Source organism: Mizuhopecten yessoensis, unplaced genomic scaffold, assembly GCF_002113885.1.
Source record: "Mizuhopecten yessoensis strain PY_sf001 unplaced genomic scaffold, ASM211388v2 scaffold3229, whole genome shotgun sequence".
Lineage (NCBI taxonomy): Eukaryota > Metazoa > Mollusca > Bivalvia > Pectinida > Pectinidae > Mizuhopecten > Mizuhopecten yessoensis.
The window spans coordinates 1,412,527-1,436,715 of record NW_018404940.1 but is presented as its reverse complement, the minus strand read 5'-3'; the positions used below and the strand labels follow the sequence as shown (position 1 = coordinate 1,436,715).

The window sequence follows — 24,189 nt, the reverse complement described above, 5'->3', positions numbered from 1 at the left end:
GGGGATTGGTAGGTGGGGTTGGGGGAATGTGCAGAGGTTGGGCATTTGGTAAGCTTGAAATATCTGGGCAAGATCAATTTGTTTTAGTGGTTTAACAATAAAAAGTTTATAATTTCTCCTTAATATACTCTCCATTGAAATTCATGGAAATTTGAATTTTGAAAAAAGCATAAGGGTGAATTGTTCAAAAAGGATCACACATATTGGTCAGTGACACGAGATGGTACAGAGAGAATTCTGACTCATACCATTTTCTCAGGGACACTTTGTCACGGTGGAAACTCATTGTCACCCTGCCCATCCTCCTATTTCATAACACAGTGAGGCGGTCAATAAAGTCTGTTATTATGTCAGTCAGCAGTCAGCAGGTTCATGAATGTATCATGTGTGAAGGGTAAATTGCCTTAAATTCGAGTCGGTAAAACAAGACCTTCAATATTAACATGATTACATGCACATACAAATGTATTATGTATGTTACACAATAAAAGGTGATGTGTGTGTAATGTATCTCTACATTGTTACAAATCCTTCAGTTATCTTAAATCTTACTACAGCTGTGTCAATATTGAAAAATGAGTGGATTTTTTTGGTTGTTGTGATTTTAACATATATATCTAAATTTTATTGATTAAAAATGATCCAGGTAAATAGTCAAACTGTTTGACCTTCATCCAAATACTGTTATAATGTAGTAATTTGGCCTCCTTTCAGTAGAACATAATAGTGTTTCCCCAATAAATTACAGTCAAACTTTTAGAGATCAGAGATTTATAAAGGGAAGCATAATATAATTTGTGAAAATATGGAATATTTTTCGCAGAGAGCTACGCAGGTCCTCCAAGTCTTGGCAAGAAGTATGAGATTGGCCGAACCATCGGGGAAGGCAACTTCGCTATTGTCATGGAGTGTATAGACAGGTAACAATACTTTATTTGGGATTTCCATGTAGTTATAGCATTTCTAACAACACACGAATTTGATGATGCTGTTCTGAGCCTAATGTTTTACTTTTGTTAAAGCCCTAGGGGTTTATCTCATAAAAAGGAGATAAAAAAGGAATAGTGAAACTTGTATACAGAAACCACCTCCAGGAAGTTGATAACAGAGTCTCCTAACACAGGATTAGTTCACATGAAAGTACACAGTGAAACCTTGTTACACTGTCACCATTTGTCAAGAGAAACTCTGGCATTATACATAGGGGTTTGGTAATAAATTAAGGAAAACCTATAAGGGCTTCTTAAGAAAAAATAGAAAACGGGACCATGAAATATGTTGGTGGTAAGGGAGGTGGCCAATGGAACAATATATATGTAAGTTTTACTGTACATTTGTACATGTAACTGTGACGGGAGGTTTTAAATGTGGTCTCTTAATACAGCTGGTCCTTTGAGCAGGTTGTGAAATTAGTCGTAACTTCTGTGTTGTTTCATCTGAATTTTAACTGCATTGGCAACTATGTTGATTATTCAAATTAAAATTATATTTCAACAAGTGACATATATTTCAGTGTTGCTTATTATATTTAACTTTAAGAAATTGTCATATTGAAGGAAAAAATCGTAAAATATTTTTGTCTGGCTCTATTTTTTTCAACGAGGAAAAAGATTGAAATTTAGGGGCTTATAAAGAAACATTGATGACCTTTTGATAAGTGACTTTTAATGACCTTTGATGACCTTTTTGCAGGACAACCAATAAGAGGTATGCCCTAAAGAAGATTGATAAGACCAGGTGCAAAGGAAAGGTAGGTGCAGGAGTAATGTTGTCACAGTGATAAGTTATGTATTTGTTATGGAACTGGGAGTTGATCTTCATATGGTCAGTTGTTGGTTGCTAGGAGAAACAAGAAACTGAACAGCCATCACCCAGAAAATTACACTTAAAGTGAAAAATATGATCGTCCATAAAAACTTCCCCATAAAAATGTGTTGGACATATTCTAAAGTTGCAATTTTTGTATCCTCTTTTCCTTTTTTTTTATCTATTTCTGTCCTAGCTACTTTTGTAAATATGTTTTTGGTGACATTTATTTGTTCAGTGCAGGATTTTAAGTGATGCATGCCATATACAAGTTTTGTATATCAAACAAGTTATACTGTACATAAATGTAAGATGTAACATTTGTAATGAATTCCATGATCTGCCAAAAGCATCAGTGTAATTTATTTTGAAATCCTTACAGGAACAGATGATTGAGAATGAAGTGTCGATCTTGAGGAAGGTCCAGCATCCCAACATCATCATGCTGCTGGAAGAGTTTGACGCTAAGGATGAGCTGTATCTAGTCATGGAGTATGTCAAGGTAAGGTTATGAGCAGTACGTCGTACTCAACCGCAGCAGTAAGGCACATTTAACTCATTCACCCCTGAAGACACATTTGAACTCTTCCAACTCAAAGGTTGGAATAGTTCATTATGAAATTTCAGGGGTGAATGAGTTAACGTTCTTACGAACCTTTACAACAAGTTATTTCGACTCTAATGTCAAACAAGGTTCACCATATTGTTTACTCCAACCCTGAAGTAACCATTGGTGTGTAGGTTATGGTGTTTCAGTGAGATGAAGCTATAAAGTGGTCTATGAATGGCCCCCATCATCTGTAGTTACCATCTGCTCATGACCTTAGCTATTACCAGGACATAAAACCAGAGGAACCAAATATTGATGTTAGGTTTAAGTGTGTTCAGGTGCACATCAGTGTCTTTAGTTCTCTTTGTTTTGTACCGTGTCTGATTTGTGCCTTTCCCTTGTAACAAACCTACTTCTCTTTGTTTTGTACCGTGTCTGATTTGTGCCTTTACCTTGTAACAAACCTACTTCTCTTTGTTTCATCTATTCTCCCTGAAAAGGTGAAAAATCAACAACCCTTACATCTCTTTGGTGAAAACAAGAGAAATAACAAACCTTAACTTTCATTTTTTTTGTCTTTTCATGAAATAACAAGAATGATTAAAGTCACTTAAGAGAAGAAACAATGAAATGGCATGAATCAGTCACCATAGTTTTTGGAAATCCTTTCAATTCTTTTGTGTATACCCAATGATTATAAAGAAAACCCAGCAGATAAGTGACCTTTGTTTGGTGACTTAAGCAGAGGAATTCTGTGACTTTTGGTTAGTGACTTTAGCAGAGGAATTCTGTAACCTTTGTTTGGTGACTTTAGCAGAGGAATTCTGTGACCTTTGTTTGGTGACTTAAGCAGAGGAATTCTGTGACTTTTGGTTGGTGACTTTAGCAGAGGAATTCTGTGACTTTTGGTCAACGACTTTAGCAGAGGAATTCTGTGACTGGTTGGCGACTTTAGCAGAGGAATTCTGTGACTTTTGGTCGGCGACTTTAGCAGAGGAATTCTGTGACTTTGGTCGGCGACTTTAGCAGAGGAATTCTGTGACTTTTGGTTGGTGACTTTAGCAGAGGAATTCTGTGACCTTTGGTTGGTGACTTTAGCAGAGGAATTCTATGACCTTTGGTCGGTGACTTTAGCAGAGGAATTCTGTGACTTTTGGTTGGTGACTTTAGCAGAGGAATTCTGTGACTTTTGGTTGGTGACTTAAGCAGAGGAATTCTGTGACCTTTGGTTGGTGACTTTAGCAGAGGAATTCTGTGACCTTTGTTTGGTGACTTTAGCAGAGGAATTCTGTGACTTTTGGTTGGTGACTTAAGCAGAGGAATTCTGAGACCTTTGGTTGGTGACTTTAGCAGAGGAATTCTGTGACTTTTGGTGGGTGACTTTAGCAGAGGAATTCTGTGACTTTTGGTTAGTGACTTTAGCAGAGGAATTCTGTGACCTTTGGTCGGTGGCTTTAGCAGAGGAATCTGTGACCTTTGGTTGGTGACTTTAGCAGAGGAATTCTGTGACCTTTGGTTGGTGACTTTAGCAGAGGAATTCTACAACAGAGTAATTAATCTGTACTGTTTACTTAAGAATGTTTATAATTTTGAAAATATTTCGATATTCTTTCAGGGAGGTGATCTGTTCGATGCCATAGCCATGGCAACCAAGTACACAGAACAAGATGCCAGTGGCATGGTGTACAACCTATCAAGTGCACTCAAGTACCTACACAATCTCAATATCGTCCACCGTGATGTCAAGCCCGAGAATCTACTGGTAAATGTTTCAGATTTAACTTCTATTTAGATATCATTCTCAATTATTAATCAAGAAAAACTAGTTATAAATCAAGAAAACCTAGTTATAATCAAGAAAACCTATTTAAGAATCAAGACACCCTAGTTATGATTCAAGAAAACCTAGTTGTTCTGTATATTTCTGAAATCCAAGACTAACAAGCATAGAGCAAATTAACTGGCAACATGTATTTGTTTAACATTCATAATTTGAAAACTGTGTAATCAGGAACCTGAATTACTCAATAAAACATTTCAGTGTAAAGTGAACTAGCTGTAAAGCAAAAAACAAGATGAAATGGATTTACAGCAAAACCTTGTTATAGTGGCTTTTTTTAATGCCAACATAATTTTCCTGAGAAATTTTGGCGTAATAAAGGGGTTAAGCAGTTGATTGGGGAATGGAAAAAAGGATTATATTAAAATAAATGAGAAAAAAGGACATTTAAATATTTTGGAGGTATAACAGGTGGCAAATTCCGTCTTTGCGTATTGCAGAGTTATCTGCTCTTGTGAGCAGGGATTGATTGTTACCACATTTGTTTGTGAGAGTAACGTCATCAATTTTTGAGAAAACGACGTAATTTTCTCACACAAACCAATGACGTAACAATCACTACCTGCTCACAAGAGAAGATAACTCTGCAATAGCAAAGACGGAATGACACGAGGGCATTATATTGAGGTTCTCTATATATTGCTCCTAGTGCTGTTGAATGAAGACAAAGTACACTATGTATAAACTTGATGGCATTCTTATCTGAATATTATATTGATGTTGAAGAAATAATTTCTGATTGATTTATAGGTATTCCAACATACCGATGGAGCAAAATCCATCAAGCTAGGTGATTTTGGTCTAGCCACGTATGCCACAGAAGTCCTTTACACAGTGTGTGGCACACCAACATATGTGGCACCAGAGATCCTCGCAGAAATTGGGTAAGATTATTGTTGACTTTTCAAGACATCCCCCCCCCCCCACCCCTACCCAATTATTATTTTAATCTACCCAGCTGTACAAAGAGGAATCAACATGCCAGGAAGTTATTGAACAAAGGACTGGTGTCCTTCCTTAAGAGAAATTCACAGACTCTATGTCAGTCATGTCGTACACAGTTGATTATTCCTTCCCCTTTTAGAAATCTTAGAATTTGGCATGTATGTAGTAGATGTAGCCTTGCTCAGGCAATTCTGAACAATAGGGGAAATGTTTATTGATTTGAGCTACAATGCTCAGAGATATTTTTCCTTTGTGATTAAAAACAATAGTTTCTGTTCCCCTTTTTATATAAAACTTGGGTATTATTGTTTTTTTGTCCTCTTCGTCTGACACACTCCTTGTGATCATTTTAGAAGTTGTATTTATGATTTATGATTTTTTTTTCTATTAAATTGTTCTGACCTTTAAAAATCCCAGGATAAGTTTAATTATCGGCATGATCTGTCAAGTAGTGAGGTCACTGGTGCTAAAAATAGTTTTTTACCATCACATTGCTTGTCATCATTCTTAGCAGCTGTATTTAAGATTTTGATGAAACTTTGCAGAAATGTTTCCCCTTGACAAACCTTTGACAAGTTAAATTACAAGTGTTATTGATTAAAGGTCAAGGTCACTGTTACTAAATAATACCATTTTACTGTCACATGCCTGCTGATCACTCTGGTAGCCATATTTCTTGACATATTTCAAAACCAGCAGGGGCAGAGGTTACTGTGAGGCCTACTCACTTCCTGTAAGTCTGTTCAACTGACAAAAAGATAAATAGATATGTCGTAACTTTTACTATTACAGATATGGGTTCAAGGTGGACGTGTGGGCAGCTGGCGTGATTTTGTACATATTGCTCAGTGGATTCCCTCCCTTCGTCAGGTAGGCATCGGTAAAAAAATTGTAATAAATTGTTACACTGGGTCTGAGGCAGCAATACACACTTCAAGAATTTTACAATCACTTCTTAAATCTTATAGTAGTCGTAATAACATGCATGATCGCGAGACTTATTGCAAACATAATATAAAACACAAAGCAAAAAATTAATGCAATCCGGTAGTTAGACCCCACCTAGTATACAGAGGTAGCTAAGGTTATCTCACTTGACAGTATGTTTAGGTATTTAGCAGTTCATGCCAGCCAGTTTCCTTTTATTGATTTCTTTTTTTTGAGGGTTTCGGAAAGAATGTCATTTACATATGATGTATCAAAACATGTATATCTTTGATTTAATTATTTTCTAAAAAAAAAAATCAATAATTTTTACAGCACAAGTAATGACCAGGAGGAGTTGTTTGACCAGATACTGGACGGCAAGTTTGAGTTCACAGCACCGTTCTGGGATGATGTGTCCGACTCGGCTAAGGTAAAGTCGACCTAACCATATCAAAACAGTGTATAATTCGGAACTGACCTCAGTATTGTTAGGGTCAGTGTAGCTCATAGTGGGATGGCCAGTGCTACTGTCCATGAAATTGTCTGGGGTTTGGTTAATAGTGCCAATACTTGGTCTTTTATTTAAAGTGTTCCAGTTAGCCTAGCTGTTGAGTACTTGCATAGTCGGAAGTAAACCTGTGATAGACAGGTGTCCATTTATGTGTTAATTATGCCACTGAACCAAAATAGTACAATTTGTATTCATGCTCTATCTGGGGATAAGATACTGAAGAAATTAATTTTTAATTCTTCAATTTAATATTTTTCAGTGAAGTTACCGTTGAATGATTAATGTGAAAATATGTAAAACGATCCCTGAATTTACTTGAACAGCAACACCTCATGTTTTCCAAATTTAATCATATGAGAAATTCATGCATATTAACTTTATACTATATGTATTACTATGGTTATCTGTCAATTAACTTACCTTTATAATTAACTGTTTATTGACTTACCTGTAAATGAAGTTAATATATCTACCTGTCTATTAATTCAGCTTTATATTTTTTCCTGTGCTTTAACTTACCTGTGTATTTACTTACCGGAATATAAACTTACCTGTATACTATTCTACCTGTTTAGAATTCCTCGTATATTATTCCCCCTGTATATTCACTTTATAAGTTACCCTTATACTTACCTGTATACATTATTCCTGACAGGATCTAATCAGTCAGATGTTGGATGTTGACCCTAACAGTCGCCTGTCTGCTGCAGATGTTCTAGTCCACCCATGGGTTGCTGTAAGTATTAAATACTGTTATTTAGATTTACACGTCTTAAGTTCATGCAAGTTAGATACTTGGTTTACTTCAATCCACATATCAACGAAAAAACTAGCTTTCCTCTGTACCAAACTTTTGATTTGAATTTTCTGTTTGTAAGGAAATTTGATGCAAGACTTGACATCATAATACAAGTGTGACATTTAATTTCTTGTGATGTTATCCCATGTGTGTTATCCAAAAGAAACAAGCCATGTAGTTTCCCCATTCTACACAGGGTTCAGTTTGGATATGTTATGTCTGTTTTTTGAAAGATCTATAAATAATTTCTGGATTATAAATTATGATCAATAAATCATTCAGTACATCTAATAGCTGTAGCTTTGTGTCATTTGGTGCTAATATATTCTTTGTTTCCAGGACGACATGGCTAAGAATGAGGACATACATGGTAACATCACCACCAGTATTAAGAAACACTTCAAGAGGAAGTCCAAGCCGTCCCTCAGTACCGCTGGCATCAGGATAGTCACTGTAAGTTACTAGCTGGAGCCCTACAGACTTGCCCCGTCTGTTATATAGTCTTGATAAATTATGGTGTTAGAACAATGATTGTTAGTATCCCACAAACATACAGAATTGTACAAACTGGCTTTTACCCACAACTAGTGTTAAAATAGTGTAACAGGAAAGAGAGTAGTGTGCTTCCACCGGGGATCCAACCTGCAACCCTGGACTTCCTAGTCGGATGCTCTACCACTGAGCTGAAGGGAAATTCTCTCTAGCAGAAGCTAGAAGACGACCGTAATCCTATGTACAATTAAATCCTGCCCCAATAGAATAGTCCCCCATCTCCCAATACCAAGTACTTCCTACCAGGATATGTTGGGTGATTAGGTGGCCGGTTGATATAGCACACTTACCTTTCACAAAGACAGCCTGGATTTGGTTCCTCATTTGGACCTGATAAGGTATGGGTCACCAGGCTGATGACATGGGTTTTCTCCAGGTACTCCAGCTCCCTCCACATCAAGACTCCTGCCAGATTAATATATAAATTCATAAAACCTGTTTCATTATGTTACTGTTGTTATATGAATAAAGTTAATATTTATTTATATGATTTCCCAAGATTGATCATTTAAACCTAATATTTCAGTATACATGTTTTCCTGTATCATACTTACAGGGAAGAATGATAAGTTTTACAAAGTTCTCCCCAACCAGTCATGGCCAGAAGGTTGATGTAAAATTGGCATTTCCTGGATAACATAACTGTAAAAACCTATAAATTCTAAATGTATTCTCAACTACAAAGCAAATAGACTGTCTATAAGAAACATAATATTCCAATCTCTCTAATCTGACACACTGTCAGTTACAAATAGACTGTCTATAAGGAACATTTAACATTCCAACCTCTCTAATCTGACACACTTTCAGTTACAAATAGACTGTCTATAAGGAACATTTAACATTCCAACCTCTCTTATCTCACACTGTCTATAAGAATCATTTAATATTCCAACCTCTCTAATCAGACACACTATCAGTTACAAATAGACTGTCTATAAGAATCATTTAACATACCCACCTATCTAATCTGACACAGTTAGTTACAAATAGACTGTCTATTAGGAACATTTAACATCCCAACCTCTTTTATCTGACACTGTCTATAAGGAACATTCTACATTCCAACCTTTCTAATCAGACATACTGTCAGTCACAAATAAGACTGTCCATAAGGAACATTTTAAATTCCATCCTCTCTAATCTAACACACTGTTAGTTACAAATAGACTGTCTATAAGGAACATTTAACATTCCAACCTCTCTTAACTGACACACAGTCATTATTGACATACAGCTGTAAACCCATTTTTCATTAGAAGTTCTAAATAAAACTTTTGGATTCGGACCGTTGCTTGTACAGGATGTCGCACTAAAAAAAACAATTCCTTACCTAATCTGAGTAGTTGATACAGTTTTATATTTACTGAAGTCAGACATTGTCAGGTAATATAGCAGGTATTAGGAATGAGATACCTGTACTGGTATGGGTCAAATATCAAGCACATTTTGTTACGGAATGGTATGAAAATGATCTGTTTAGATCAATAAACTTTACTTAAACCTATTAAATATTTATTTAAACACACATTGTAATCTCCATTCTCTTCTGTAACAGAGTACAGCCCTAGACAAGGGATCAAGGTTTTTCCCGGGGAGGAAGGCAGCTCTGACACTCCAGCAGCAAGACAATGGAGACGAGGTGTTTTGAGGTGTCCGCGGAAGTGTTCAACAGTATTATATTGTTGTTATGTCCCCACAAAAGTCTTCTCTACAAATCTGAGTCTTAATCATGTAATTGGTTTCATGAGAAAAAGGTAACACCTCAAGCTCTGAATTTGGAGAGCTTAACAACTAGTGTCATGGTTGATTTTTCCTGATATGGTTGTGACTGATATCCAGCAAGTCATGTTATTTCAGTTTTGTGTTCAAAAATAGGTATCAATCAAGAAAGAGAAACTTTGTGAGCCGAGAGCAATGTTTGATTCTATCAATCTCCGAGACATTCTTATTTCTGGGGTCAAAGAAGTTTCTGTGTTAGATTTTGTAGATTCATCTCCATTTATATTTCTTTCAATCCAGTCTACTGTCTAAGGCCAAAAAGAAATTATGTGTGTTTCGGGTCCCGACCTTAACCCCTAAGATTTTCCTGTAGACCCGAGAACATTTTATCACCTTCTTGTATCCAAAATTAATCTTTTATCCAGGCAAAGCTCCCAGTCACTGACTGCATTCTGTAATGCGTGTAAATGCATTGTAAAATTTTATATAAACCATAACCATATTGATCCATGAAAATAAAAATTAACCCTATTTATTCTGTCACGACACCTGAAACACACATACTGTTTTTTGTTTTTTTACTAAAGTTGGTGCAGATTGAATTATGAAGAAGCATCTTGTTAATGTGTTTCCTGTAATGTATGTTATACGTAGTGTTGACAAATGATATATTCAAGGGGAGATAATACATGTGTGATCAATGCCAGACAAGTGGCTCTGACAATTTGTCAGTTGAAATGCATCAACTAACGTCGTAATGCTATAAATGTACTTTTAAAATGGCACTAAATATTTCAGCATATTTTCTGCTACATGTATTTTGAAAGCACTAAATACGGATAAATTCAATATTCCTGCTGTTTTTAGTAGTAGTGTATTTGAAAAAATGGTGCATGTATACAGTAGGGTAAAATCTTCCTGTTTACAAAATCACATGAAAATGTTTCTACAAACTCTGTTAACATATACCCATACGTATCCGGCAATAGGCCAATCCATATATATTGCATTTTGGAAGAAATGCCAACAAATTCTTTCCTTGTCCTCATCTGGCCCCCTGGGCTTATTGTAGGATAAATATGGTAGTAAATCTACAAAGACACCAGCTTCAAGTGCATTTCATATTTTGTATAAACATCTTTATGTAAATGCAATGTGCTATGAGCTATCAATGGAATTTTCAAGAAACTATTTTTTTCTCACATATTCATTTTGCACTACAAATTTTGGATTGTAACATTCAACAATTAGTATGACAAAATATTTCTTATATCTAGTTCACAAAATCTGCCTATGTATTGTACAGCTCAATCATCATTTGAAAATAGTATTAGAATGCCAAACGGAACACTGAAAAATGTAACACAGAAATGTAGTTAATACTGTAGTACAAAAATGGTTACCATAGATACAAATCATGTGATTGTATGGAAACCGTTACACCGTCAAACGCAATGTTTACTTTAAAGAAACCATGGTTACTGTGGTAACCAGTAGTTACTTAGGAAACCAATCAAATGATAAAACAGTGTAACTAGTATGCATACCTGAACTGTAGATGTCCACTAACCAACAGGGCTACTTGTCCAGTGTAAAAATAACGATGAAAATGCATTGTAGTCAGTATTGAAAGCATTTCCAATATATTTGTGAGGAAAATGATCATAAATATATAATTGATATACCTGTTTCCTTCATTATTAATTAAATTTCATTTTATGAAGTCAATAAGTATTTCATATTTCAATAAGTGTTGTTAGTAAGGTTATCATAACCTAGACATGACTAGGATTACAAGATTCTGTTTCTCTCGCTCTTTTCCTGCTCAGTCCACCATTGATTTTCATAGCTGTAGGAAATAATGATTCTATTTCTCATTTCAACCTCAGTAAATACCACTGTAGGAGTTTTTTTGATTAATGAAGATTTTATTTATTTTGAGTGGAATTAGAGATTCTATTTCTCCAGTCTGCTAACAGACATTAACAACACTGGGTGAACGTCAGACTATAAATTGTACATACTCATTTTGTAATATAAGAATATCATTATTTATATAATTTATACTATGTAAATCATCATGTACATAATTCTTTTTTTGATGAAAACATAAAACTGTTGTCAATCATATGGTTCTTCAGCAATGGTCGTTTTTTGTTTTGTTTATACAATGTACCCTATTTTACCACTAACTAGGACTGCTTATAACCCGTTCTCAGGACCTCAACACTCCTGGGCATACCAGCGGTAAAATACCATAAGATGGAATTTCATTTATCCAGACAATTTTGCTTCTGATTATTCAAGGCAATGAGTGTCAGGATAAGGCAGGTTCTGTTGCATGTATCGTAAAACTTTTCTTAATGAACCACCACCTGGACCCAGTGTTCCAGTCAGAATACACAGGCTTCATTGTATAAAGAATATACAGTTCGACCTAGTCGAACATTTAGTATTAACAGGTTTGGTATGGACAGGTTACGATGTATATTTTTAGTTAGATGCTGGTGCTACCATTATTTGTTAGTAATGTAAGGTTGATTTTCCTGCCTCCATGATTCTGCTCGATTCTTTTTTTAATCTTTGACAACATGCCCCTCTTTATCATTCATTTCAAGACGTTAATTGTAAATAATAAAATTTATCATGTGTATGTCTGTTTTATTCAACGACACAAAATTCAAAATATGAAATTTCATGCCAACAGAAAAATAATGCAGTACAAGTCTGCACGAGTGTAAACAAATATTTTGGATAACTCTTAATGGAAAGTCATTAAAAACAGTATATTGTATAGCCTTGAAGCTGTACATTTTTAAAAGAAAACGTTTTCGAGGTATTAAGTGTCCAAATTTTGGTAACAAGGTTTCAGTGTTTGAGAAGTGCCTATTTCACTGTCAATTATTTAAGGATACATAACACCTTACTCAGACATAAACCTCCATGCCAGAAGATTTCCACACTTGAACAAATGCAAGCTAAGGGAGATAACTTTGGCAGCACAGTCCAACATATCCCTGGGTATAGTATATATCACATTGTGTCCCTTTTGTTTTAATTATATCCTACATATGTTGTATTAAGGTTTTTCTTCGCTATAATTGTGAAATAATAAAGTGATTATATAATATTCCAAATCAACTAGTGATTTAATTATCATTGCACGCCTTAAGTTTGTCAGCACCTGGCCTCAAAATTCACGTAGAAGTCTTCCGATTGGTTAATATATAAGATTTTTTTGAAAATTGACTAATCAGAAGAGGTCTTAATGGATTTGGAGCCAGAACACAAGATGTTGTGTCAATTATGCCCATTAATTTGCTCAAGTGCTTTCATACAGTTCGTATTCCAACATTGATAGTGCACGCATCAGAGGTTGTCAATTTATGTATTTGATGTACATATATGCATATGATCTTGTTTATATCCAGTTATCAAAATGTGTTAACTTGATTTTTATTTTTTTAACATTTGCAATCATACCTTGGTATTCCCCTTTCCCTTTATTTGGCAATGCTGTATGTGAGAAAGGCCTCATTTTCGTACTTGTCCAGAGTGTATAATAATCAAAGATGTGTGATCAGGGTCCGCTTGTCAACATCCTTCACGAGATTAATGAAGGTTACACTATGTCAAGTAACAGTATCAAATTCTTTTCCCCAAAGAAAGTTTGCAAGATGTCTGATTATGGGTTTATTGAACACTAATCAATTTGAATCTCAAGGAAGGTTTTTACCCAATAATCAAGAAAACACAATTAGTTCTTCATGTTTCTCTGGTGTATGTGTATAGCTTTCATAATATGCTGCCTAAAGCAACTGGTTAATGTGTTGCCAGGGGTAAAATTTATGAAAGATTATCATGTTTTGACAAGTTATCTAGGTTTTATTCATACAACATACATGAACTTTGAACATTCCAGTTTCTAAATCTATTTGTCCTTAATACAATATGTTGCCTAGTTTTGTGACCTTGATACACTGTTGCCAAGGTTTCATGACATGTTTAACCTCAATTGGTACACATGCTGCCTTGGCTTCAGGACCTCTGATGACCATGCTGCTTAGCTTTGACTTTTGTATGTTATGTTTCCCAGGTTTTTACATCTGTGCAGCATAGGTTTAATGACCTTGACATTATAACATTGGTGTTTCATGACGTCAGAGTGATCTTGGATTAGGTTTCATACCTAGTACAGGATGTTGCTGGGGTTTCATACACTGTGTGTTACCAAGATTTCACAATCTGTGTTTCAAGGTGATGCAGGTGGCCTGGGTTTTACGTAACCTGACATTCAAATCTCTCAACCTAGGTGAAGTACGTTGCTTGGGTTTCAAGATATTTATGGCCTTAATATGTTGCCAAGGTTTCACTTCCCGTTTGACATTTTCAATGATAACTGCGGCACCTTTGATCACATACACTTGTATTTGCCTTGGCATCTTGACATCTTATTGTTTGATTTATGTTCGTTTTCGTCTTGGTTTGTCGCCAAGTTTAAACCACGTGTATTTTTGAGTAATGTTGTGGCCTATCTTGATCTGAGAGAGCACAGCTTGAGTAGCAATACACAAAAGATGTCCTTTAAGTTGCTCATGTTGTATGTTGTCAATATATCGCTACAAAGTGATTTTAACCAATCAAATGATAAAATAAAAATATCATTCCAGATACCTGTTTTATTTCCTTATTTTCCTTACACAAAGATTTTCATTTAAAATTAAACGACTCCTTCAATGTAAGAAAATCTGTTAAACAGAATACTAACAATGATTGTGAAATATTGGTGACAATGAAATTGGCAAATAAGCCTAAATCACAGAATGGATTTGCTTCAATTAAAAAAAAAATCATAGAAAAAATAAACAACCATAATAACAAAATTTGTAAGCATTGATTATCTAAAGTAACAATATCCATGTCAGCACATCACAAATGTGATACAAAAAGTGGATCTCTCTAACAAACTCCATGTCAAATTGATCTTAAAACAATCCTTTGGGCACAGTCTATGGATACTTGTCATCACTTGTCATTCCTCATCTTGCGATCAGCCTGTTTGAGTCCGACCCAGGTGTTGAGCTGTTTTGCACGAATCTTGCTCCAAATGACGTGGTCTGTCAGAGACAGGATCTGAGCAGCGGCAAGACCGGCAGCCTCTGGGTACATCACGGTAGCACAGCCCAGGCCTAAAATATATTCATTATATACATGTTTTAAAATTGTCAGTTATAATGCAGAGAAATAGTTTAACTTCCGTGGTATACCGAAGGTCTTGTTGATGATCAGACAAATGAATTAGGGCAATTGTAAAAACATCAATAATATTTTATGCTGCAAAATGATGATTGAAATGTAACGAACATTTTTTTAGAAGCATAACCCATGTAAAACTTAATAGTTAACTAGATATGGAGGATACAGGTTTGATTTTTTTTGACAAAGTCACTGAAGCATAAAGTTAAATTCAGCATCTGCAACATTTGTTCAGAGTAAGGCAACCCAAGATGTTATCTGTACAAGTATAATCCATGTAGCGCTTAAAGACACACAGACATGGAAAATACAATTTGGGAATAAAAACAACACAACAATGTAATAGTCAACAGACTTGACTAGCTATCAGAATCCAATAAATTTGTGGGATTTATATTTTATGGATTTGTTCGGGTCATGAATTTGTCGCGAATAAAATTTCTATGAAATATCAGTACTATATAGTAATAGAAAAAATGTTCAGCATTAAATTTACCTGAAGGCAGTCTCATGGAAGACCATATGTCGTGGGCTGCCCACTCCCCGGACAATGGGGGGCAGTTGATGACTGGCCATGAAGAACTACCAGACAACACCGGTCCCAAACCATTACTCCGTCCAGCAACAGCAATGAACACAGTGGGAATACCTTCACCTGTCAATTTGTATAAACTTACTGTCAGATAAGGTTTCAACTGTGTCCAAACTAAAAACATCAAGGACATTTACTCTTTATCTGATGGAGTTTCAGATGCTAAATTTTACGAGGTTTGACTGGTGGGACAACAGACAGTACGAGCACTGCAAATATCGCAGACAGTAGATGATAGAAGAAAAAAGAAGTTTAATTAAGATGACAGCATATTATAAGCTATAAAATATCTCAACAATGAAAACATATTGTCACCGGTATTAAGAAAGCTGCATGTGTAACGTACTTGTCGTTTTGACATAGTCGGCCATATTGTATTCGGCTACGTTAATTTTACCAAATACTGAAACAAGAGGAACTCTTCCATCATTTTAAAATGAATCCTTGTTATAATGATGATTGATAACGAAATTAACATTACGATGTATTCAAGTTTGTCAATAATCCACTATGTGATTTCCACTTAACATTGCCATGCTGAAATATGGTTTTGTACACTCAGCGAATCAACACTTCCGCCAAATCATAGATGTCAAAACATCGCTTGAAAAACAAAAGATCCCAGAGGGATCTTGGTGCCCATTGTACCATCTTCATTTGTTCTTTGTCAATTCGATCTTTTCTCTTCTTTCCTCTAATCTGTTTGATCGAAACTTAATACTGATGTGTATGAAAGCCAACCTTCAAAGTGAGTTTGTCATTTCACATATTTACCAGTACAGAACTTAATGTGAAAGAAATAGAATCAATCATTGCAATATGAGAAAGATCTGTTTAGTTCTTCCTTTAGTCATTTTGTTTTTATGATCAGTCTCAAAATATAACATGCACAACGAGGGGTCAAGGGGAACCTACATATCAAATTTAAGAAGATCCCTCAAGTTATTCCTGAGAAATAGTACTAACAAACCTTCAATGTCAAAAATCCTAGATGGCTGTCGGTAGACCATGTTGTTTAACTGATCAGTTTCAAAAGTAAACATGAACAATAAAGGATAGTGGGGAACATGCATTGGCTGGCCCAAAAAAATTTGGCTGAGTAAATTTTTTTAAGCACTAGCCCAAATGACATATTGGTGGCCCAAATAAATTTGGGAAGAAATATTTCCACAGCATTTAGCACAATGCTTCAACACATTTAAATTACATATAACATGACAATATTTGTAATATGTTAAACAGAATAAAACATTATATTTTTAATTCTTCCACCCTAGTTAAAACCTGACATGATCGATCCACTCCATTCATGTCTTCCCAAAAAGAAATACACAAAACTCGCACCTCAAAGGAGACAACCTGGCAGTATTTATATAGAAAATCTGATTTTTTTTTTATCACATTTTCTAAATCGCGGACATTTCAATTCAAATCGAAGTAATGACAACTGAAAAATGTATTGCCTCCCAGTTAATGTGAAAGGGACTATAATTTCTTTTATTCTTTAATTTTTTGACAGTCCCCAAAACTATTTTTGTTGGGCCAGTGACTACCTCACTTTTGACAACTTTTGGTCGCTCGAGCAAGACTTTAACCGCAGGTGACCATCCATTGTAGGTACTGCTGCAACAACAAGGGAACAAGGGAAACCTACATATAAAATTTGAGAAAGATGCCTCTGGTACTTCCCGAGAAATAGCGATAACAAACGTTCACTATCAAAATCAAAGATGGCTGCCTGTCGGCCATAGTGTTTATCCGATCAGACTCAAAAGTTTCACTGCACTGCTAGGGACCAAAGGAAACCTACATATCAAGTTTAAGAAAGATCCCTCCGGTACTTCCCGAGAAATAGCGATAACAAACTTTCACTATCAAAATCCAAGATGGCTTCCTGTCAGCCATGTTGTTTATCCGATCAGTCTCAAAAGTTGCCCTGCACAGCTAAGGACCAATAACAAACTTTCACTATCAAAATCCAAGATGGCTTCCTGCGGCCATGTTGTTTATCCGATCAGTCTCAAAAGTTGCCCTGCACAGCTAAGGACCAAGGGGAACCTACATATAAAATTTGAGAAAGATCCCTCTGGTACTTCTTGAGAAATACCGATAACAAGAATTGTTTAAGGACGGACGGACAGATGACGGACCACGGACGCAGGGTGATTTGAATAGCCCACCATAATCTTAGCCCACCATCAGATGATGGTGGGCTAAAAATATATGCACACAAAGTTATAATGCAGCTACAACAGGGTAATGGTACAGTTACTGAAGTTACTCCTCTAATTATCTGACGTTCAGCCGACACCTGTATATGCACAACGAGCGTGGACCGCAGCCTGTGCCTAAAGACATGTCGATGGCAGTGCCGGTGTGATACACAGGTAAAATACATGTCAGGCATGACAGGTCACACCTGTTCGACGAATAGATAGGATTAATACTATGACCACGAATGAGGGGTATTTGAGTAAACCTTAGTTAGAGGAAGTGGGGTTTTACTGTACTTCAGAATCTGTTAAATACTGACCTTCATACTCGGCTAGTATCCTGAGTGTTTCTTCTGTGCCCTTGTGAGCGGATGTGACTCTCAGTTCACATGGCACACCCAGTGACTTGCAGCATGTCTGAATCTTCTCTGCATGGGCGGAGTCAGATGCAGACCCCATCAACACAACAGCTCTGGCAATTGGCTTGGGAGACAGTAGCTGAAAGGATATACATTGTATAACACTCACCGACTAGTAAACTGTACTTTTTAGTACAATCATCCTACTAATATTATCATAGAATGAATGAAGTTAAACAAGTGTCATAGGTTTTGTCAGCATACATTCCTTTCCAGAATGTCTGCCAAAGAGCATCAGTACAAGAATACAAACTGCTGCATTTAAAAAAAGAGTCTGTTTGTTTTCCAAGAAAAGTATTCATTACATACATCTATTGCTGAAATATTCACCCACTGACCCTGCCATCCATGACAATTAGCCGCGCATTGACCTTAAGTAACTCATTGACTGTCTTGTCAGCCATGACAATCAGCCACCCACTGACCTAGAGTCATCCAATGACCCTACCATCCATGACCTTTAGCCACTCACGGACCTATCCAAGTTATTGTCCCTAACTGACTCGGCCACCCAGAGACCTTTCGCTACCCATGGACTGTCACCCATTGACCCTCAGCAACACAATGATTCTCTCAACCCACTGATTTCTTGCCATCGATTGATCTCTATACTTTCATTTGAATTCCACCATGTAAGTTGTAACCTCAGTAGCAACACTCATTGAAATTAAGTTTACACTATTAGTTTACTCAATACATATGTGTACCTCGACTCTCTCTGCCACCCATTCAAAGTTGCGTTTGACAGTATCCAGGGCTTCCTTAGTGACCTCCTTCAGTTCTCTGTACACCTGTTTATCCTTCATCAGACGGCGGTCTCCCGCTGGCCACAGGCGCCACGAGTCACTGTCTATGGTGTCCGCCAGCACTATCTCACCTGCCAATCAAATTTGTGATATTTTACAGCTGCATTTTATTGGAGATTAGCACATGCTCAGGATAAAGTATATTTCAACAAGTTAAAGAAGAGAATCTTACTACATGCAGTACAAAATAAAAAGCTAGGTTAACAAATGGCGTTAAATATATTTGGGCATGAGACCCATGCTAGCTAGCTGCCATCCCAAGAGGTACCTGTATACCAAGTTTGTCAACTGCGTGTGATATCTATGTCTTTATTATGAGTTATGCCCCTGAAAAAGTTATATTTGGACAGATGAACTAATGGAGGGGTGCGTAAACCATTAGTAACTTAGGACCCCTGCACCACTGCCAAAAACTGAAACTAAGTGTTGGAAACCTTTTTGTCTTGACATGACTATAGCTTTGATCAATCATTTCTAAAGAAAACCATACCTTGCAGGACTTTTATGAGAAGCAATAAAGACGAAAAAATCATAAATCAAATCAACAACAGTGTTTGAAGTGTCAGTGGCTAGACGAGGGGTTCGAACACTGGACTTCCTGGTCTACAGAAGTGTCCTGACCCAACTCAGAACTGCTACATGTACAGTTATATCCCAAAGGAAGTTACAAGGTAAAGGGAGGTTATTGTAAATAGGAAAAGCCACAGTGCAGTGGGACAGAGGTCCTTAGGGGACGCTGCATACCCTCGGTGCATGATGTACAGACATAACCATGGTGACAATAAATCTTTCAGTGGCTCAATGATTCTAGTCCAGACAAAATCACATAACAAGAGAATGGGCAATTGGACCCAAAAAACCTGCTCTAGTTTGTATTTAAGGTTATTAAATAATGTATTAAGAATATAAAATAAATTGCAAGATCTATATTTTTGTATAAATTTTCAAGGAGACAATAACAAAATCAAGACTTTGTAAACATTTACGAAAGAAAATGAATATTCAATATAAATACAGTTGTATTATGTGTTATTTCCCCCCATTAATTTTACAGTCAAATTCTATGGGGATTACCACACAGTAAGTATCTGTATTTTGTACCTGTATTTTGAACACACAATAAGTTTATTTTTATTTTGAACACACAGTAAGTATCTGTATTTTGAACACACACTAATTAAGTACCTGTATTTTGAGCACACACTAAGTACCTGTATTTTGAACACACAATAAGTACCTGTATTTTGAACACACAATAAATACCTGTATTTTAAACACACATAGTACCTGTATTTTGAACAAACAAAGTACCTGTATTTTTAACAACCCCAAACTCTATCTTCATGTCTATGAGGCTGCAGTCCAGCGATGACCAGCACCTCTCCAGTATCTCAAACACTGTCACAGTTATTTTTCTCATGATATCCAGCTCGTCCGGACCGATCAGAATACCTCCAACACGCAACTCGGCCGCAACACACTGTTCGTACGACCACAGAGGATCATGGTTTGCATCATCCTACAACAAAGATTACATAAAGCCTCGTGAAGGATGGAGAACATACCACTGGTTCTATATTGACAGTTCTACCTAGTTAGCTATCTAGAGTGTCCCTAGTGGTCCAAAAGTGGGGAAAATTCTCAAAATAACTGGGAAAATAATTATACACTGGAAACCAAAACTAGGATGCAGGTAGGTTTGATTTTTGATAATTATACAATATGTTTCCTTTTATACATACTCTTGGTAAGTTTTACAAGAAGAAAACTATTTCTAAATACTTTGATTTAGGGGATAACCCTACCGTAGTTTGAAATTTGCGGCAGTATATTGTAACTCTACTGTCGCAAATTTAGTTTTACTGGTGATGCCAAAGCGGAGCAGTAAACGGATATTTGTGACTGTATAATCACGATGTACTGCTGCAAATTTTTAAATACAGTAGGGTTATCCCCATTTTAATTCATACAAGCCTAAACCACCAAAAGAAACGACGATTTTTAGATTAGTGATGTCGTGAATATTCAAAGTGATCGAGGCGGGATTACATTGACCTTTTGAGGTAATGTTATTGTTAGTGACGTAGTGAATAATCAATTTCGTGTCAGGGCCAGTCGGGGTCATCGACGTCAATAACAATTGCCATCCAGGCTTCATATGCAAATGAGAAATTTGCAGACAGTATATCGTGGTTATACTTTGGCAAATTATTTTGATCGACCAATCCAATGTCCTGTTAAATCTCAAATGAATAAGAAGTTATATTTAAAGGTGTTTTCTGTAATAGAGCATTCGGTGGTTAATGTTCAGCCACTTCCCTCATGCCCAGCTTCAGTGTTATGAAAGACCAATTATTTTTCTCCTAAAGTTTTAAGAGTGATTGGATTAATGATATTCAACAGTATTTGCTAATCAAACTGTTTTATAGGAAATAATGGCCATTGATTGTATTTGGAAAGGGGTCTTTTATAGATCCCTTTAATTCTTTCAAAAAGTATTGTATATGAAAAATACAGTTGAAGTTAAATTGTAGAGTGCCATGTGAAGGTTACAAGTTTTAGTAATTTGTGGTTTCTAACAGAAGTATGCCAGTTTACCTAGGAAACTCCACCCAGTAATTTCCCGAGAAATTTTGTAAAGATACCTTGAAGAATGTTTCCTGTTTGGGTGGACAGAATCGGAAGCCCTCCTTCACTCCCACGTGTCTTTTAAGGAAAGAGCCGGTGGCAACTCTCCTTGTCACCCACTCAAGCGGAACCATCTCGCATTCTAATGCTACAAACTCTGTATCAGAGTGCCGCCTCTTAAAGTGAGTCTTGATTCCTTTAAAGAATTAACTTATAATACATACATGTATCACCTGCCGGCCATTTCAGGCTATGCAATACAGAATGATGTATTACATAAATTGTGAAATAATCGCCATTACATGGTCAGAACATATTAGTTTTAATATTTTGATTTTTTTTTATGAAACTCCTTGCATAATTTACCATACACTGGTGTTACACAGGGATGTATTCAAGAAACCCTAGCGTTATCATGTAATGATAAGTCTTATTTTTCATTGAAAATGGCTACAATCATGCAAGTCAGGCCTAATTTTGGGTCATTCCAGACCAAATATTTTGCCACATTCAAACGTAAAATAGCAGTGTTGTTCCCCCAAAGTTCCTGAATTACTATGACTTTATTATTTTCAGCCTTTATTCAGATGTAAGTGAGTGCAACATTTTATGTCAAAAAATGAAAATAATACTTAGCAATTGATATTTTTTGATATTTATGATACTGATAAACTGTAAAACTGATAAACTATGGTCCCAGAAAAAAGATAAATAATCAAATGTACACTGACCTAAATTTGACCTTGACCTTTGGCAAACCCAAAAGTGGTACACACTGCCTTGCCATCCTAAATACTTTATAATTTTGTTGCACTATCTTCAGCAAGTCAAAAGTTAATCATGGCCTGCATAAACAATGAAATAAGAATTTGACCTTTGACCTAAATGTGACTTTGACCTTGGGTGCAAAGACTAAATAGCGCCACACATACATGTATCCTTAAATTCATCAAGCTATCTTCAGCGAGTCAATAATTATGGCCCCGACAATGAATTTGACCTTTGACATCAAAGTGAGCTTAACCTATGGCATACCGACTCAATAGTTGTTTGTGACACTGTCTTGTCATCTTACATATATTCCTTAAAATTCAGAGAACTACCCTCAGTGAGTCAAAAGTCATGGTCCTGACAATGAATTTGACCTCTGATCTGTGACCTTGGGCATACAGACCCGAAAGTGGTACACCTTTACCATCCTACATATATGTCTAAAATTTCATACTGAGATATGTTCAGCTAATCAGAAATTGTGTCCCAGACAATGAATTTGATATTTCAGCTCAACCTGACCTTGACTTTGGGCATTAAGACCCAATTGTGGTTTGCAACACACCGCCTTTCCATCTTGCGTATATCTCTTATAACTCATAAGATGATTCAGTTATATCAGCGAGTCAAAAATCATGTCTAGGAGAATGAATTTGACCTTTAACCTCAATGTGACCTTGACCTTTCAAGTATGGACATAAGAGTGGTATGTGATATATACTACCTTGCCACCTTACATGTATCCCTAAAATGTCATTGAACTATATCTTACGCGAGTCAGAAGCTATGGCCCAGACAACATTAATTGAGATGGACGGATAATGAACCAAGGCATAAGCTCACCTGCAAGGAAATTCCCATTTTCAAATGTTTAAATTCAGAAAATGTCAAAATCCTAATTAATGCAAAATGTCTATACTTTGAATTTCTGCTTTGGCTGCTCATTAAAGCAGTACTTTGAGGATAACTTTTCCTCATTTTTACTTTATAAATCTGGAAAATTTCAGCTTCATGTCTTACACCTGGTTTACTAGCTGTAACATTTAATATCTACAAATCTCTGACTAAACATTGAGAAATTCATTCTTGATCCTCACCAGCATCATTGAGTAATTTGAACAAAGCACATGTGGTTGCTGTAGAGATGGCTGCTTTGCCCTCCATGTCATGTGCCCTTGCGCCATCACCTGCAGTGATTCGGTCCTTGGATTTCAGCATCACATGGCCAGGCAGGGATTTAAGTTTATAAACAATCTTTGTTTTCCCTTCAATGATTACTGGTCCGAGCGAGTAATCACAGTCACCATTAGCATCTCCTGACAAAAAACACATACAGTAATCAACTAACAGTTCAGGCATTTCCACTGACTTTCAGAGGTCATCAGCATCTTCTAGTCCAAGAACACTTCAGATCTTGAAATGTAGGCACTATGGGCCTGTATCACTTGCCAGTTACTGAATAGGGTAAGCAATTTGGTAAAAACATCTTGGACAGATCTGTGCATGACGTTCAAATTTGGTCAAGGCCAAATTTATTTGAAAATTGACAGTAAGCAAGCCAAATGTTATTAACACTTTCACCACTGTAGACCATAATGGACTCATCCAGATCAATGCATGGTAGAGTCTACTAAAGTTACATAGGGTTGAAAGGGTTAACTTATTACTCTAAATATTAGACAGATCATTTAATTATTTCCTCCTACTCCTCCAAACCCCTGCCAACAGACTCAGATGTGCATGGCCTTTGACATAAGTCAAGGTAATTTAATTGAACAAACTTGATTAGGCAAAAAAAAAAAAAAGTGTCTGTTTGGGGTTCCCGACCAACCCTAGCTTTTTACCCCCAACC

The 24,189-nt window shown here is 36.3% G+C and overlaps 2 protein-coding genes across 6 annotated transcripts in view; one reads left to right on the top strand and one right to left on the bottom strand.

Moving 5' to 3' along the window:
• LOC110447153 (serine/threonine-protein kinase DCLK1-like) overlaps nt 1–14,323 on the top strand; it is a 66,921-nt gene extending 52,598 nt beyond the window's left edge. For all 5 annotated transcript variants that reach the window (XM_021492642.1, XM_021492640.1, XM_021492641.1 and 2 more), the window contains 10 exons: nt 824–920; nt 1,693–1,750; nt 2,189–2,308; nt 3,972–4,118; nt 4,947–5,080; nt 5,934–6,011; nt 6,402–6,498; nt 7,235–7,315; nt 7,718–7,831; nt 9,489–14,323. In XM_021492642.1, the coding sequence (XP_021348317.1) occupies nt 824–920; nt 1,693–1,750; nt 2,189–2,308; nt 3,972–4,118; nt 4,947–5,080; nt 5,934–6,011; nt 6,402–6,498; nt 7,235–7,315; nt 7,718–7,831; nt 9,489–9,581 (1,019 nt within the window). In that variant the 3' untranslated portion in view covers nt 9,582–14,323. The remainder of the gene's footprint in view (nt 1–823; nt 921–1,692; nt 1,751–2,188; nt 2,309–3,971; nt 4,119–4,946; nt 5,081–5,933; nt 6,012–6,401; nt 6,499–7,234; nt 7,316–7,717; nt 7,832–9,488) is intronic.
• The window catches only part of LOC110447155 (multifunctional protein ADE2-like), a 12,653-nt gene continuing 2,780 nt past the window's right edge, over nt 14,317–24,189 (bottom strand). The window contains exons 2-8 of the mRNA XM_021492652.1: nt 23,435–23,653; nt 21,584–21,762; nt 20,250–20,457; nt 18,840–19,009; nt 18,034–18,211; nt 15,405–15,563; nt 14,317–14,841 (exon numbers count right to left, since the gene is read on the bottom strand). Coding sequence (XP_021348327.1) covers nt 14,678–14,841; nt 15,405–15,563; nt 18,034–18,211; nt 18,840–19,009; nt 20,250–20,457; nt 21,584–21,762; nt 23,435–23,653 — 1,277 coding nt within the window. The 3' untranslated portion in view covers nt 14,317–14,677. The remainder of the gene's footprint in view (nt 14,842–15,404; nt 15,564–18,033; nt 18,212–18,839; nt 19,010–20,249; nt 20,458–21,583; nt 21,763–23,434; nt 23,654–24,189) is intronic.